Here is a 17,705-nt window from a genome sequence, read left to right as displayed (position 1 = left end):
TAAAGTCCCTGGAGCTCCAGATGGATAATTCTTTTAATCTTTAACGCTGAGCTTAAGGGCTACTACTTCTACCAGAAAGTCCTCTCTGGCTATCTAGAAAGTAGATTAAGACAACACCGTGGGCCGGTTGTGGTGGCTCACGCCTGTAATCCTAGCACTCTGGGAGGCCAAGGCGGGCAGATTGCTTGAAGTCAGGAGTTTGAAACCAGCCTGAGCAAGAGCGAGACCCCGTCTCTACTATAAATAGAAAGAAATTAATTGGTCAACTAATATATATAGAAAAAATTAGCCGGGCATGGTGGCACATGCCTGTAGTCCCAGCTAGTAGGGAGGCTGAGGCAGAAGGATTGCTTGAGCCCAGGAGTTTGAGGTTGCTGTGAGCTAGGCTGATGCCATGGCACTCACTCTAGCCTGGGCAACAAAGCGAGAGTCTGTCTCAAAAAAAAAAAAAAAAAAAAGACAACACCCTGTATGTGTCAGTCTTAGCCCATTTTCTGTTTCTTGTTAACAGAATACCTGAAATCGGGTAATTTATAAAGAAAAGGACTTTAGTTCTTACAGTTATGGAGGCTGAGAAATACAAGGTTCAGGGGTGACATCTGGTGAGGGCCTTTTTGCTGGCAGAGACTCTGCAGAGTCCTGAGACGGCACAGGGCACCACGTGGCAAGGGGACTGAGCATGCTAGCTCAGGTCTGTCTTCCTCTTCTTATAAAGCTACCAGTCCCAATCTCATGATAACCCATTAATTTATGAATGGATTAATCTATTTATGAGGGGCGAGCCCTCATGACACATCACCTCTTAAAGGTCCCAATTCTTAATACTGCCCCATTGGGGATTAGGTTTCACCATTAGTTTTGGAGGGGACAAACATTCAAATCATAGCAACCACTAAATCATCTTAGCCTGCTGCAGCAATTGTTTATTTGGCTATATTGACTGACAATGAGTATCAAGTCTGGTATTGTTTAGGACTAGGATTCCAATTGTCTTGTGATTGAAACATTCTTTCATTGCTTGTTTTTCAAGACTAAGCTCCTGCTGGGGAAAGTGCTGTGTCTCATATTCAAATAAATAGAGTACAATGCCTTAAAAGTGACCTTCCCTGACCAGAAACCCTTTCCAGGGTCTTCAAAACTAGGGTTGAAAAATACTATAGAATAGGACCTAGTGTCATTGTATTTTTAGATTTGCCAAAGAATGATTTGATTTTTTTTTTCCCTCGTAGGACCAAGTTTTTCAGAGAGAATGTGAGTGGGAAAGAGAAAACACCCCCCCTACTAGGCACCATATGATGTGGATTTTCACTCTTCTGTTCACGTGCCTTATCCAGTCTCCTTTTGGTGGCCAATGGCTACATCTGTTAGAATTGTCTGCTGTCATTTACCACCTCACTGAGGAAGTCATATTGTGAAGTGATTAAAACGACAACCTTGGCTTTAATAACATTTCCTATGTGCTGTAGTTGCAGTAACCTACGGTAATGATACTACACTGATCAATGACCTCTCTCTAGAGCTAAAGTTCAATATAAATCAATCATTTATTCTGGATATATCAGGTGATTAATTGCTACATTACTCAGCATATGAAGCTAATATTAACAGCTTCTTTTGAAGGGAAAAATGACCCACAGGGCTTATTATTATTATTTTTTTTATCACTTTATTTCTTTCATTTTATCATCTTACACAAATTCCTAGAGATGGCTAGGGTCCAAAATACCTGTTAATATTCTTCAACTGACTACACAGCTTCAAAACTGGGTTACAGTGAAACTGTGTGTGTGGATGGACTCTTTTATTGCTAAACACCTTTTGTTTTTTTAGACAGGGTCTCGCTTTGTTGCCCAGGCTAGAGTTAGTGCCATGGTGTCAGCCTAGCTCACAGCAACCTCAAACTTCTGGGCTCAAGTGATCTTCCTGCCTCAGCCTCCCGAGTAGCTGGGACTACAGGCATGCACCACCTGCCTGGCTAATTTTTTCTATATATATTAGTTGGCCAATTAATTTCTTTGTATTTTTAGTAGAGATGGGGTCTTGCTCTTGCTCAGGCTAGTTTCGAACTCCTGACCTCGAGCAATCCTCCAGCCTTGGCCTCCCAGAGTACTAGGATTACAGGTGTGAGACATGGCACCCAGCCTAAACACCTTTTTAATGTACCTGGTTCTAGGGATATGCTAGTAAACAGTACAGCCAGAAACAGGTGAATGAGAAAAGCAACATGTTGTATTAATAGTTAAAATGAGGAAATTACAGAATGCCATGAACTTTCCTCATTTCTTCTTTTTCTTTTTTTTTTTTTTTGAGACAGAGTCTCACTTTGTTGCCCAGGCTAGAGTGCTGTGGCATCAGCCTAGCTCACAGCAACCTCAAACTCCTGGGCTCAAGCAACCCTTCTACCTCAGTCTCCCGAGTAGCTGGGACTATAGGCACATGCCACTATGCCCGGCTAATTTTTTCTATAATTTTAGTTGTCTGGCTAATTTCTTTTTTAGTAGAGACAGGGTCTTGCTCTTGCTCAGGCTGGTTTCCAACTCCTGACCTTGAGTGATCCTCCTGCCTCGGCCTCCCAGAGTGCTAGGATTACAGGTGTGAGCCACCGTGCCTGGCCATCTCCTGTCTCTTATCTCATTTCTTCTTTATTCAACAAATATTTGTTTAGTACTAACTGTATGATGGACACTCTTCTAAGTGCTGAGGATAAAACAAAGTGCTTATTCTCATGGAGTTCATTTCTTCATATAACTGGTTCATCTGTGGTCTGATTCTGCATTCCAAGATAGCTGGAGTGAAAGATCAGAATAAAGAAACAGAGGGTAAATAAGAAAATGTCTTCCGGGGGGGTTATTAAAAAATATGGAGGCAAAGCCCTAAGGAAAGAGCAGAGGAAAAAAAAGGGAGAGATAGGATAAGATGGGGGGAGGAAGAGAGAGATTGCTCTACCAAGGACTTTACTATTCTATTCGTAAGCATTTTTCCCACTTCTTTAGGACAGACTGCTTATAAGCCATCTCTGCATCCCAACTAATCCAGCTCTTGGGAGGGTACTGTCAGACCTAGATTTATATGGCCATATTATTTATTTACTAATTTGTGGGACCCTAAGTCATAACCCAAATTTCCTATAGCACTACTTCATAGAGTTGTTTTATTTTGCATTAACAGCTTAAAGACAGTACTTATTATTCTGTAAATACTTGTGCCAATACTAGTATAAGCACTTCAAATATATTAACTTGCTTAATCCTCATAAAAATCCTGTGAGGTAGGTATTATTACCCCCATGTTATTTATTTTGGAAAATAGTTAATCCTAGCACCCTCTTTTTATATAAGAGGAAACAGAGGCACTAAGAAATCATGTAGCCAGCTCATGGCTGTACAGCTAGTATCTGGCAAAATCTAACTTCATCTCCAGAGTCTGGATTTAACCATTGCTTTACATTGCCTGTCAATAAATAGCACATAGTAAGAACTATGGCACATAGTAAGAACTAAACAGAAAGCATTCCACTGCAGAGTTCCTTCTCACCATGTCCTATTCCATTATTTGTTCAATATTTATTGAACCCCCACGTTGTCATGGAAATGTGAGAGATAACAGAGATACAAGAGTGAACTCAGCTTATCTGGTTCTTGCTCTCCTGGAGTTTATGGCCATTAAGCAAATAACATATCCTCCCCAGGTTCTTAGCCTTCCCGCTTTTCTCCCATTTCTCTATCTGTTCATCAGTCCTCCAGCCAATTGGGGCAGAATTGATCAGGGCGAGAGAACAGGGTCTCCTGAAGGCCTGGGGCGCAGGTCAGGTGACAGACAGGTAAGAGACAGATTGACCTTTTACCGGGTAGTGGTGTTAAGTCCTCTTGTTTCTCTCTGAGCCTCGCCTTAAAATGGAGGGATTTGCACCAAGATTCTTTCCCGCACTAACCTTCCTAGGTTACTCACCCTTTCCCCGCCCCCCAAGGCCCATCTGGCCTCTCCGAGACCTGGCGTTCCAGCGTCCGAGGTGCATTTCCGCTCTTGAATTCCCAGATACTGTTTTTCCCTCTGCTGAGTCTCCCGCATTCCACGAGGCCTTTTCCCCGCCATCTCTGTCCGGCCCCTCACACCCAGGCTCTGCGCATGCCGGGCCGCCGCCTGGGGCCCCCACTATGCGCTCCCGCCACGCGCCATCGTTTTCCGTTTGGGTTTCAAATTCTTGGAGCTCCCCAGCCCCGGTTCACCCAACCGCGAGGGCGGGGGTCAAGCCCGGGCCTTTGACCAGCCGGTGGGGTGGTCTGAGCTCGCCCGGCGGTCGAAAGACGGGCACCCGCGAACCATAGGGAGGCAGAGGGCGGCGCAGGCACCCCAGTCAACAGGGCGCCATGGCCTGGGCGCCCAGGCAGAGCTCACGGCCTTCACCGCGGCCATTGTGCTTGGTCACCTCGGCATCAAGGCCTGGTGGGCACAGCAGCAACGGGGAGAAGCGCTTAAAGCGTCACTAAAACGACATCTTCTCCCTTCACGTACTGTGTTTCTGTGTGGCAAGACAAACAGGGAAAAGGTTTGGTTTCTTTTTGCAGGACAAGAACAGGACAAGGAATGAAAAGAGTGGAGGCGGGAGGCAGAAGTCGCGCGCCTCCGCGCGCGACCGGTCACGTGCGCCGCGGGGAACCGCATGGCGGCGGCTTGCGCGCACCCACGTCTCGGCCGCCCAAGCTACCCGGGCGCGCGCGCCGACGGGGCGGGCGCATGCGCGTGGGGGCGCGCCGCCTCTGCCCCGCGGCGAGGGTGTCTATGGAGAGGCGGCGGCCGCGGCTGCTGAGGCGGAGGCTGAGGCAGTCGCGATGGCGCCTTTCCCTGAAGAAGTGGACGTCTTCACCGCCCCACACTGGCGGATGAAGCAGTTGGTGGGGCTCTACTGCGACAAGGTAACGGAGCGCAGGGCCTGCTGCTCTGGGCGGCGCAGGCGGCGAGGAGGAGCCGGCCGGGTCCCTGGGGCGGCCTGGCCCGTGCGGCGCCCGCAGCCCCCGGGGCCGCCGCCGCGCGAGGAGCCGCCTGCGCAGCTGTCAGCGCCGCGCCGCTTCCCCGCACCTCCCGCCCGCTGCGGGCCCCTAGGGGAGCCCGCATCTCCGCCCGGACGCGCCCTCGGGGCGGGCGGCGCAGCCTCTTCCCGGCGGCGTCCTCCTGCCCCAGGGCCTGGCGGGCTGAGGAGGGGCGCTGCGCTAGCCACCGGCCGCCCTCGGGGCCAGCCCCCGCTGCGGCGCCCGCCTCCCGCTGCCTCCCCGTGGGCGAGGGGCCCCCTCCGTCCCCTCGGAGCTTGGGGACCTTGGGTCGGCCACCTGCCGTGGGCTTCCCATCCGCAGAGAGTAGGCCGTTTCTGCAGTCGTCCTCGCCCCTCGTCACTCCTTCCCCAGGGCTGTTTTTGGGCTCTCTGGGTGCTAACACCCATCCATCCTTCCTCTGAACCTCTAGCTCGCTTCCTGGCCGAAAGAGCAGCTTCTCCTAACTACCCCTTGCTCATTTTACCCCAGGCTTTTCACCGGCTTGATTTGGGAGGAAAAACCAGGCTTAGGAATTAAAGAACCTTCACTCTTCGTTTGTGGTTATCTTTTTCTTTGGAACTTTTATTTCCGCGAGTATTTACTGGATGTAGATATTTTTGTAAGACGGCTTATTCTCTGTTGGAATTCTTTACATGGGCGTGAATGAAAGGGCCTCGGGAAAAGTTGGTTTAACTGTGAGAACCATTTTGGACTCTTAATTAGCGCAGCAGAAGCTGAAAAAACACGTTCGAGGTTATAGTTCAGGGCCTTTTGCTAATGACTTTAAAACAATATTAAAATTCCACATATTTGCCAGTTTATGTTGGGGAAAGTCATGTGGATATGCTGCAAAATGAAGGCAGGCCTGTTTCTTGTAGAAATGAATCAAGTAAAAAGCATTTACGTGGCTGTTGTTTAAGCATAGAAATCCACTTTTATGAATTTGCAGAAATTACATGGCATTAAGCAGAACCATTATGGACAGAAAAGAGGGATTGGCTTATAGCCCAGCCAGGTGGGTGGAGGATGCTAAGGATGTTCACTGCTAGGCCACACTCAAGACCAGCAATTTAAAGCAGTGAGGTTAAGTTTCAGATCTTAGCATCCCTGCCCCACAACCATCTTCTCCCTCCATTTTGAAAATGTAAAAATACCCAATTTAGATACAGCTTGAAAGGGACTGTCTAGGACAGTGATTTGAAACGTTGGTTGCTTATTAGAATTAACCCCCAAACTGTTACAAACCTGATGCCCAAGTCACTACAATTAGGATCTTTGAAAGTGGAACCCAGACATCAAGCATAAGTTAAAGGTCTCCAGGTGAGTGCAGTGTATAGCCAAGGGTGAGAACCATCTATCTAGGAGAAGCTTAAGGAATGGTTAAAGGCTTAAGCCATTAAGCAGAAATATATATCCCTGAATTTTCCAGTTAACTCTATTGTAGTGTTTTTACCCCTCTGGCTTTTGTATTTAGCTCATTCTGACAGTATCTTTTAGTTGCAGAAAAGAAAAAATGGGGGAGGAGGGTGCAAATGGAAGGTACTGGGGACTAATGGAATCCAAGGTTTTCTCTTCAACTTTGTGAAGAGGTAGTCCAGAGATCACCTGAAATTATGTTGGAAAATTTTGAATGTATTTTCTTAGGCGGTTTATAGCCTTCATCAAATTTCCAAATGATTTTGACTTCCCACAATAATCAGAATTTTATTTATTTGTGTAATAGGCTAAATAGCCTTATTTTAAAATTTTCAAGAAGTCAGTCACTATTTTTGTGCTGCTTTTCCTGGTGATTGAGAATGTTTGAACAAGTTCAGAAAATATAGTTGCTTTTTAGAAAACAACTGAGTCAAATAAAATTCTTTACAGTAGTCAAATGTGCTCTGTTACATAACTAGTTTAATAAAGCATTTTCAATTTAACATAGTAAGTCAGAAATTATCACTAATTCTGAATTAATTAGATATAGTTAATGAGATTGTATGTATTCATCAAGAAGATTAAAAGTCCAATTTTCTGGCCAGACTTGGTGGCTCACCCCTGTAATCCTAGCACTCTGGGAGGCCGAGGTGGGCGGATTGCTCGAGGTCAGGAGTTCGAAACCAGCCTGAGCAAGAGTGAGACCCCCGTCTCTATTAAAAATAGAAACAAATTAATTGGTCAACTAAAAACATTAGCCAGGCATGGAAGCTGAGGCAGCAGGATCGCTTGAGCCTAGGAGTTTGATGTTGCTGTGATCCAGGCTTACTCCATGGCACTCTAGCCAGAGCAACAGAGCAAGACTCTGTCTCCAAAAAAAAAAAAAAAAAAGTCCAATTTTCTGATCTGTGACCATGATGATTAAAAAAAAAAAAAAACTGCATAGGAATTTTACATCCAAATTTCTTCTTGATACTAATAACCAATGGAAATGTCTGGTAGGATGCCCTTTGGAACGAGAGTGGAAAAATAAGTATTTTGTAATGGCTGAATAGTCTTAGAGGAATTAAAGGAAGTGTGCCTTGTTTGTTTTTGTCACCTCAAGTTTTGCAATCACTATCCTTTGGTTGTATAGGCCGAGGATATCCAACCCAACTATTTCACTGTAGTGTATTCCAAATTTTGGCTCTGAATGCTCAGTTACTATAAAGAAGTCAGTTTTTTTCCAGTATTTGACTTTTCAAGTGCAGTATATTTTAGGAGCATTTGTTTACTTACTAACATCAAATCAATCATTTATATGCTTAAATCATTTTACTTAGAATAATTTATTTTCTTAGGCTATTTAAAAGACTTTTTAGGTATAAAAGTGAATTTTAGCGTGAGAAAAGAGCACAATGAATTTTCAAAAGCTGACAAATATTGTATGTCTTAGGTTGTTTTAAATACTGTTGTATAATACCTAATTTAATACTTTGCTCATGGATTTCCTCTTATATTCGTGAAAGGTTTTATGGAAAGGTTTTTTTCACCGTTGTTATCTAAACAGTCCTTTGAAGTAGGTAAATGCAGGGGGATTTCTGCTTTATAGCTGGGAATTTGTAGGCCTAGATTAGCTAGGCCAAGGTTATTTAAGCAGTTGATGATAGATCCAGATGGAAACCCAAGTCAGTATTAGGACTCCTAGTTTTAAATTTTTTTTGTATAAATCCATAGTAGTTTCTGATTTTTAGGTAATAATCTGCTAAGGAACCTTTTTTGCTAATTCATTAGCCTTCCAAACTAGGATGATTTAAGTGAAAATTTGCATTGAATGACATTCCTTTTCTATTTCACTTCAATTTCTCAGTCTTTCCTCCAGTCCTCAAAGCTATGCTCCATTAATTCTGTCAGCATGGAGTTTCTACTGTCTGCCCTGTAGTACGTTGTGTTTGCAGTGTGAGTTCTGGTACCTGTTCTTAAGGAGTTTACAATCTAATGTGTAATAACATCTGTGCTAGGATGGAACTCTAAATAGGAAATAGAGCAAAGGAAGTTATATCTGGTCATCTCTACATTAAAGTGTCGGGAATGGTCTCTTTGAATTGATTTCTGAGAACAAAGTAGGTGGTAGCTATAAAGACAAAGTATAGAGATTCCCAGGCTTATATATAAACCAGTTATAAAACATTCAAGTGGTGGAGCCTTAAGGAGTGCCCAAGTTTTTCAGTTAAATGTCCTAAAAGTGCATCTACTTTATCACTTTATAAAGAAAGGATATTTTATGATAAAAACCCTTAAATGGAAAGAAGCTCAGAATAGCTTTGAATAGATTATTTTTTAAAGCTTTATGATAAGTTTTCTTTGTTTTTCTCATTTCTGTGCATACCTATAAAAATTTACTAACTGGCATTTGGGAAGATTGACTTGGTGGAGAAAGATTATTGAATTGAGCGCTGGGAGAGGAAGGAAAAGGGAATTTAATGAGTTCTTACTACATGAGTACATGATTTCATTTAATCCTTGCAAGAGCCATATAAGACAAGTATTATCCTTCACTTAAGTTGAGGAAACAGGCCAGGCATGGTGGCTCACACCTGTAATCCTAGCACTTTAGGAGGCCAAGGCGGTAAGATTGCTTGAGGTCAGGAGTTCGAGACCAGCCTGAGCAAGAGGGAGGCCTATAAAAAACAGAAAGATTAGCCAGTCATGGTGGCCCACACCTGTAGTCCCAGCTACTAGGGAGGCTGAGGCAAGAGGATCTCTTGAGCCCAGGAGTTTGAGGTTGCAGTGAGCTATGATGATGCCACTACACTCTTTTGGGGGCTACAGAATGAGACCCTGTCTCAAAAAAATCAAAATAAAGTTAAACAGTCTTAGTGGTTAAATAACTACTGTACTTAATCAACTAGTAATTAGTAAAGCCTGAATTTTACTCTGAAGCCCATGGTTTTTGCATTACCTTACCAGTTCTGCTACTTATTGCTAGCTTTATGGTTTTATGCAAAACAGTTCACCTGTGGGCCGTCATTTTTTCCATTTGTAAAGTGAATTAGATGGGATAGTTACTAAGGTTTCTTCACTACATATAAATCTTCTTTGATTAAATAACAGTATTGTCTAGCTAGTAGAAAGTAAAAACATATCTGGAGTCATGGTATTTGGGCTTGTTTTTGTTATGCTGTATTTTTTTATTTTTTAAAATTTAATATTTTATTTTTTAAAAAATATTTAATTTTAATTTTTTTTCTTTTTTTGAGCAATGATTTTGCTAAATGTATTCATTTATTTTTGAGACAGAGTCTTACTCTGTTGCCCGGGCTAGAGTGCCATGGCATCAGCCTAGCCCACAGCAACCTCAAACTCCTGGGCTCAACCGATCTTACTGCCTCAGCCTCCTGAGTAGCTGGGACTACAGGCACGCGCCACCATGCCCAGCTGATTTTTTCTATATATTTTTAGTTGGCCAATTAGTTTCTTTCTATTTTTAGTAGAGATTGGGTCTCGCTCTTGCTCAGGCTGGTTTCGAACTCCTGACCTTGAGTGATCCTCCCGCCTCGGCCTCCCCGAGTGCTAGGATTACAGGCTTGAGCCACCACACCCGGCCTGTTATGCTGTATTTTATATCTGCGTTAGAACTATTTAAGTGACACATTACTTTTGAGAATCAGTTTGAAGCCAGGCTCTATTATTTTAGGTTGTAGAGTGTCTGAGACAGAAAGCCTATTATGAATCCTTTTCAACTATGAAGATACCATGTTACTGTTTGTTACTATTTGTTGATTATGTGTAGCCAGTTCTGTATGGGTACCTGGTTGAATTTGTGAGGCACCAGAGTATACAACTTTAAAGGTCACTGGGAACATTTATATTCTACTATAGACCAGTGTTTTCAAAATGTTTTCTATGACCTGTTTGTAGGTCATAAATCATTTTTGTGGGTCAGAAACAACATTAAAAAATTAAATGGAAAAGCAAATGTTAAGAATGTATCATAGCTTACAGAGGGAAATATTGTTTCCTGAAATTTGTTTGAAGTGTTTATGATGTATATGAACCTGGATTGCACTGTATTGCATAGTGAAGGTCATGGTTAACAATGTTTGAAAAACTCTTCTCCAGAACAACATTTCTCAACTGAAGCACTATTGACATCTTGGGTCAGATGATTGATTTTTGTTGTGGGGATCGTCCTGTGCATTGTAGGATGTTTAGCCACATCTCTGGCTTTTACCTTCTAGTCCTCGGTAGTGGTAATAACCCAAACTATCTCCAGGCCTTGCCCTTTATCTCTTAGGGGACAAAATTGACCCCCTGGTGAGAACTGTTGCTTTAGAGCAAGTGTTCTTTTTGACAAGTTTTTACTTTCTTGGATCTGAAAAGTTAGCTTCATGAATGGTACTAACATTGTATCTGTGGAAAGAGCATAGATATTAGAGTCATGGAGGCTTGGTCTCTGTTTTATTGTCTGCTAGGTATATGATTTGGGGTAAGTTATTTTTCTGAGCCTCAGTGTTTTAAATCTGTAAAATGGGGATTATTATTTACCTGCTTCCTAGATTGTCTTAAGAATTAAAAACATCTGAAAACACCCAGTGTAGTACGTAGCACATCATAGGCCTCAGTGTGTTGCAGAAATTATTGGTGTCCAGGCTTGTTTCTCAAACAAGCCTATATATTTGTATGACTTTATGGAGGCAAACACAATTTTTAAAAACACATATAAATAGATTTTTTAAAAAGTTAAATTGTATGTTTCTGGTTATTCTTTTAACTACTAAATCTACTAACCTTAGGTACCAAGTTAAAAACATTTGCATTTTTCATTTTTTTCCAGCTTTATTGAGGTATCATTAACAAAAAGGTATATATTCAATGTGTTTGACATGATGGTTTGATAGACATGTACATTGTGTAATGATTACCAAAATCAAATTAATCAAAACATCCATTGCCACAGGTAGTTATCCTTTGTGTAGGGGCGTGTGTGTGGGGGGTGGGGTAAAGACACTGAAGATCTATTCTCTCAGCAAATTTCAAGTAAACAGTACAGTGTTATTAATTATATAGTCACTATACTGTACATTAGATCCTCAGAACTCATTTTATAACTGAAAGTTAGTGTTCTTTGATCAACAGCTCATTTCCTCTAACCCTTAGCCCCTGGCAACTACTTTTCTACTCTCTGCTTCTGTGAGTTCTACATCTTCAGATTCCATGTATAAGTGAGATCGTACATTATTTGTCTTTGTGTCCGGCTTCTTTCACTTAGTATAATGTCCTCCAGGTTCATCTGTGTTGTAGAAAATGTCAGGGTTTTCTTTTTTATGGCTGAATAATATTCCATAGTGTGTGTGTGTGTGTGTGTGTATCACATTTTGTTTATCCATTTGTTAATAGGTTTGTTCCATATTTTGGCTATTGTGAATAATACTGGAGTGTACATGAGAGTGCAGATATCTCTTTGAGATACTGATTTCATTTCCTTTGGACATAAACCCAGAAGTAGGATTGCTGTATCATATGGTAGTTCTATTTTTAATTTTTTGAGGAACCTCCATACTGATTTCTGTAATGGCTGTACCAATTTCTTTTAGGAATTCTTATGATATTTTATTAATATTTTGGGCTGAATACAGAAATAACAGAAAAGCCTTAGTAAGGCTTACAGATGTCTTGGTAGGGTTTATATTCTGTGTTCTTGAAATATGTTAACTTATTAAATCATCACAACAACCCTATAGGGTAGTTAATATCATTAGCCTTATTTTACAGTTGAAGAAACTGAGGTACAGAGAAATGTCGTGACCTGCTGGTAGACTAGAGTCACATTTAGGTAGTTTGGCTTCAGAGTTAGTGCTTTTTAGCCACTATGGTGGATTTACTCTATAATGTAGAATCTCTTTTTGTAGCTAATTTGATTCTCATTTTGTAGCATAAAACTAGGCTTAGGCTGTTGTTAAATCTTAAAAGACTTTCTAATAGTCTTATGAGAATATATACAAAATTTCCTACATGTCTTATAAGATATTAATATTTTCCTTAACTCAGGGCATTACAGTCCTCCCTGACTATCCATGGGGGATTGGTTCCAGGACCCCCCATGAATACCAAAATCAACAGTTGCCCAAGTCCCTTGTATAAAATAGTATTTGCATATAACCTATGTACATCCTCCCATATACATTAAATCATTACTAAATTACCTATAATATCTAGTACAATGAAAATGCTTTGTAAATAGTTGTTATTCTTATTGTTTATTATTTTATATTGTTTTTAATTATTTTTAAAACTATTTTTAAGCTGCCATTGGTTAAATCTGGGGATGCAGAACCCACGGAAAGGGTTGACTGTATTTACCTTTTTGCCATTAAAGAAAATTATAGCCATTATTAATGCTTTCTTTTGATTTGTGTCATATTTCTACTAAGATTATTTTTAAGAGTTTTTTCCCCCAATAAAATGACAAATGATAGATTACAGAGCATCAAAACAGAAACTAGGCTGAGGATGGAGGGAGGATCACTTGAACTCAGCAGTTTGAAGCTGCAGTGAGCTGTGATTGATTGCACTACTGCACTCCAGCCTGGGTGACAAAGCGAGATCCTGTCTCTAAAGAAAAAAAATAGTTGCTACAGACCATATGCTCTGCAAAAGTTAAAATATTTAGTATCTGGCCCTTTACATAAAAAATTGCCAACCCCTATTCTAGATGATTTACTTATACATTGTGGTTAACTTTTCTTTCTTTTTATTTATTTATTTTTAATTTTTTTGAGACAGAGTCTTGCTTTGTTGCCCAGGCTAGAGTGAGTGCCATGGAGTCAGCCTAGCTCACAGCAACCTCAAACTCCTGGGCTCAAGTGATACTTCTGCCTCAGCGTCCTGAGTAGCTGGGACTATAGGCATGAGCCACCATGCCCAGCTAATTTTTTCTACATATTTTTAGTTGGCCAATTAATTTCTTTCTGTTTATAGTACAGACGGGGTCTCACTCTTGCTTGCTCAGCCTGGTTTCGAACTCCTGACCTCGAGCAAGCCGCCTGCTTCGGCCTCCCAGAGTGCTAGGATTACAGGCATGAGCCACTGTGCCTGGCCTGTGGTTAACTTTTCATTGTCTTATTTCCTTTGACTAGAATCTAAACTATATAAAGGCAGAGATCTTTGTTCTCTTCACTGATACATGTATCCCAAGTACCAAGAACAGTGCTTGGCTCAATAATAGCTGTTCAGTAGATATTCAAATAGAGTAAAAAAGGTGTGATTTTATAAAAATGAATGTTTAAGTTTCAAAATGTGTTAGTTAACATTAAGTACCAAGCAACCATGTGAAGTACAGGTGTTTGTTATTCCTGTTTAACCCCAAGAAGAGACTAAGACATTGAGAGTGAAAACTAACTTGCCCAGGGTTATACAGTTAAATCACTGGTAGAACTGGGATCTGATCCTAGTGAAGCCAACTCTGTAACTGGTTCTCTATAAATGACTCTTTTTTTTTTTTTTGAGACGGAGTTTCACTTTGTTGCCCAGGCTAGAGTGAGTGGCATGGCGTCAGCCTAGCTCACAGCAACCTCAAACTCCTGGGCTCAGGCGATACTACTGCCTCAGCCTCCAGAGTGGCTGGGACTAGAGGCATGCACCACCATGCCCGGCTAATTTATTCTATATATTAGTTGGCCAATTAATTTCTTTCTATATTTAGTAGAGAAGGGCTCTCGCCCTTGCTCAGGCTGGTTTCGAACTCTTGACCTTGAGTGATCCGCCCGCCGCCTGGGCCTCCCAGAGTGCTAGGATTACAGGCGAGCCACCGCACGTAGCCTATAAATGACTCTTAATGCCTAATCTACATTGCCTTTTATAGACGATACTTAGTTAACTCTATTATGTATAGTGGAATAGTTTTGCTTTAAGAATTTGTAATCTGTTTTGATGCTCTGTCATCTGACTGCACTTCTTGCTGAGAACATGCAATAAGACATTTTAGACTGTGCTCCATTTTAGGAATACTAGATCATACTTTAGAAGGCAAGTCTAGGAAATATGATGTTAGTACTTTTCTCCTTTCATTTACCTATTTGTTATATTTAGTTGAATCAGGTTTCCCTCTTTAAAATGAATTTTGAAATTGGAATTGATATAATAGAAGGTAAATTTAATATAGTGGGTAACGGAGGGCTTGAATCTTACTTTGAATTTTAACTTGAAGCAAGTTTCTTGATAACATGTACATTTTAAACATTAGAATTCAATTTTTCAGTAAGTGTAAAAAATTAAAGTTACACTGGTGTGGTGAGGGCGGATTGTTCCAGGTCAGGGGTTCGAAACCAGCCCGAGTAAGAGTGAGACCCCGTCTCTACTATAAGTAGAAAGAAATTAATTGGCCAACTAAAAATATATAGAAAAAAATTAGCTGGGCATGGTGGTGCGTTCCTGTAGTCCCAGCTACCTGATAGGCTGAGGCAGCAGGATCGCTTGAGCCCAGGAGTTTGAGCTTGCTGTGAGCTAGGTTGATGCCACGGCACTCTAGCGTGGGCAACAGAGTGAGAGACTGATTAAAAAAAAAAACAAAACAAAAAAAAGTAAAGTTATATCAGAATAGTAGTTTTATCTTATTGAATACTAAAAGAAGATACAGTGTACGTTTCTTTATATATTTTTTTGTGTGTTTTCAAGTGCATTTACTTTCTCAGGTTCTGCTGTACTAAATTTCCACATTGCACTATTATGGGTGCTTCCAGGAAAGAAAAGTAGATGATTTCTTATATAAGCTGCTAAGTTTATCTCAGTTTTCTTTAAAAGAGAATAGCTCCCCTAGAGTTATCTAATAATATTCTATAATTATTTCCTAAACAGATTATTGTAATCTTGGTAGTAAAGGAGAGGGTACCTGCTTTAATCCTTTTTATTTAAAGAAACTATGTGATCTGTGTATGCATCATTTTTCTTTTTCTTTTCTTTTCTTTTTTTTTTTTGTGAGACAGAATCTCACTTTTGTTGTCCAGGCTAGAGTGCCGTGGCGTCAGCTTAGCTCACAGTGACCTCAAACTCCTGGGCTCAAGTGATACTCCTGCCTCAGCCTCCCGAGTAGCTGGGACTACAGGCATGCACCACCATGCCCGGCTAATTTTATTTATATATATATATATATATATATATATATATATATATATATTTAGTTGGCCAATTAATTTCTTTCTATTTATAGTAGAGACATGGTCTCGCTCTTGCTGAGGCTGGTTTTGAACTCTTGACCTTGAGCAATCCGCCCGCCTCGGCCTCCCAGAGTGCTAGGATTACAGGCTTGAGCCACTGCGCCCGGCCTGCATCATTTTTTCATATCACCAGACCCTTCATATTGCAAACCAGCATCTTCCTGGCCTTAGCGTACTTTTTAATGATAATATTATAACTTGTTAATTTATGAATTACCTTTATTTCTACTTTAACCAAGTTTTAGGGAAATATCTTGCTATGTGCAAAAAGTAAATAGGGATGCATTTGAATATTTCTTATTGGTGCATATTTGCATGTATTGATTATACCTTTCTTTTTAAATTTTTATTCAGCTGTCTAAAACCAATTTTTCCAACAACAACGATTTCCGTGCTCTTCTACAGTCTTTGTATGCTACTTTCAAGGAGTTCAAAATGCATGAGCAGATTGAAAACGAATACATTATTGGTTTGCTTCAGCAACGCAGCCAGACCATTTATAACGTACATTCTGACAATAAACTCTCTGAAATGCTTAGCCTCTTTGAAAAGGGACTGAAGAATGTTAAGGTGAGTTGCAAACTTGGATTATTTAAACTATCACAATTTGCGCCATCTTCTTGTATGTCATTGGTAAAACATGTTAGCATTCTATAGTAAATGACTATATGTTAAAGAAAAAAATGTTTATGTTAAAGAAGAAAATTATTTTGTCACTAAAGACAGCAAGGAAGACTTTATTCAAGAGGGAAGCATGCAGTGGGGCTTACAGTAGGGGAGAGATATTGGATTTGACTCTGAATACAAGAAGGACAAGTAGAATTCTCATATTCAGAGCCTCAGGCAGTTGCTTTTGAGGGTCTCTAAGTCTCTTGTGAGCCCTAATGGTGGGGGTATGGGGGTGCAAAGTTCAAGTGACTGTAGGGCATTTAGGGCCTTTAGCAGACTGAGAAAAGTCTGTGGGGGTAGACAGAGGGATGGAAGAGCTAGAGGTTTAAAAGGGAACATATTAAAGGATTCAAGGGAGCTGAAGGGAAGTTTGCAGGTGGAAAAAAGGAGGAAGGAAGAGCAGAAGCAACGGGAAGGGAGAAGTCTTAGTTTTCCAAATAAGCCAGTGAAGTTCCAAGTTATCCTTAGTAAAGTCATGCAACATGAAAGGAAGTAGAGTTAGCTCCATAGCGGTGAAGTATATTGTCGCAGGGATTCAAGAAAGGGATTTGAGTTTATTGAGAAGCTCCCATGGGAGAAGCAGGAGCAGATAGAGTAGAGAGGCCTTACAAAAAGATGGGAAAAAATTTCCAGGCCAGGAGTGAGCCCTCACTTGAAACAGAGAGCTAGGAAAAAAGAATCTTTCTAGACCAGGACCAGGTCTTAGAGTCTGGGAGTAAACCCTTACTCTAAAGAGTCAAGGAGAAAGACTACCAGCCCAGTAGCTACCTTTCAAACAAGCCTGGACATCTAAGTCAGCTTCAGAGAGTAGACTTAGAACTTTAAGTGTCAGTATCTGTCCTTAATGTGCTTCAGTTAACTGTCAGCTGGAGCACTAGAGCCCCAGTTAGTCAGCCAGGAATGAAGACAAAGGCTTTTAAAGGTATATGCTTGGAATACTTTCTGAGAGGTCTGTGATCCCATGATAAATCTGATCCTATTTGAGTCACAGACACTATAATGTAAAAAAATTATTCATGACACTTGTTAAATATATGGTAAGGAAGACTATATTCAAGAGAGACTGCAGCAATGGGGATTTTGCAGTAGGGGAAAGAGATTGGGCTCAACACTGAATACAGTAAGGACAAGTAGGGGTTTTATAGCCATACAGCAGGTTGGGAGTCAATAGGTGGAAAATTACTGAGAGGAAACATCAAGGCCAGGGGGATTCCTGACAGACTGACTCTACAAAATTTCTTGCTGAAAGTAAGTCAGGTGATAAGATATTGAGGATAGGGGATAAGGAATTGGATCAGATATTGAGGTTGGTCAGATGCCAAGGGTGGGGAATTTTTGCTAAACTCACTCAGTAGGATTCTTGCTAAAACTGGACTTAGTGGGCCTAGGACAGAGTCTA

General features: G+C 41.1%; 1 protein-coding gene across 1 annotated transcript in view; it reads left to right on the top strand.

Moving 5' to 3' along the window:
• The first annotated feature begins 4,735 nt into the window (after positions 1-4,735).
• The window catches only part of FBXL5 (F-box and leucine rich repeat protein 5), a 53,581-nt gene continuing 40,611 nt past the window's right edge, over positions 4,736-17,705 (top strand). The window contains exons 1-2 of the mRNA XM_012737560.2: positions 4,736-4,913; positions 15,992-16,207. Of these exons, the coding sequence (XP_012593014.1) occupies positions 4,830-4,913; positions 15,992-16,207 (300 nt within the window). The 5' untranslated portion in view covers positions 4,736-4,829. The remainder of the gene's footprint in view (positions 4,914-15,991; positions 16,208-17,705) is intronic.

Source organism: Microcebus murinus, chromosome 3 (genome assembly GCF_040939455.1).
Source record: "Microcebus murinus isolate Inina chromosome 3, M.murinus_Inina_mat1.0, whole genome shotgun sequence".
In the NCBI taxonomy this organism is placed as follows: domain Eukaryota; kingdom Metazoa; phylum Chordata; class Mammalia; order Primates; family Cheirogaleidae; genus Microcebus; species Microcebus murinus.
This window is presented reverse-complemented; position numbering and strand designations above follow the sequence as displayed.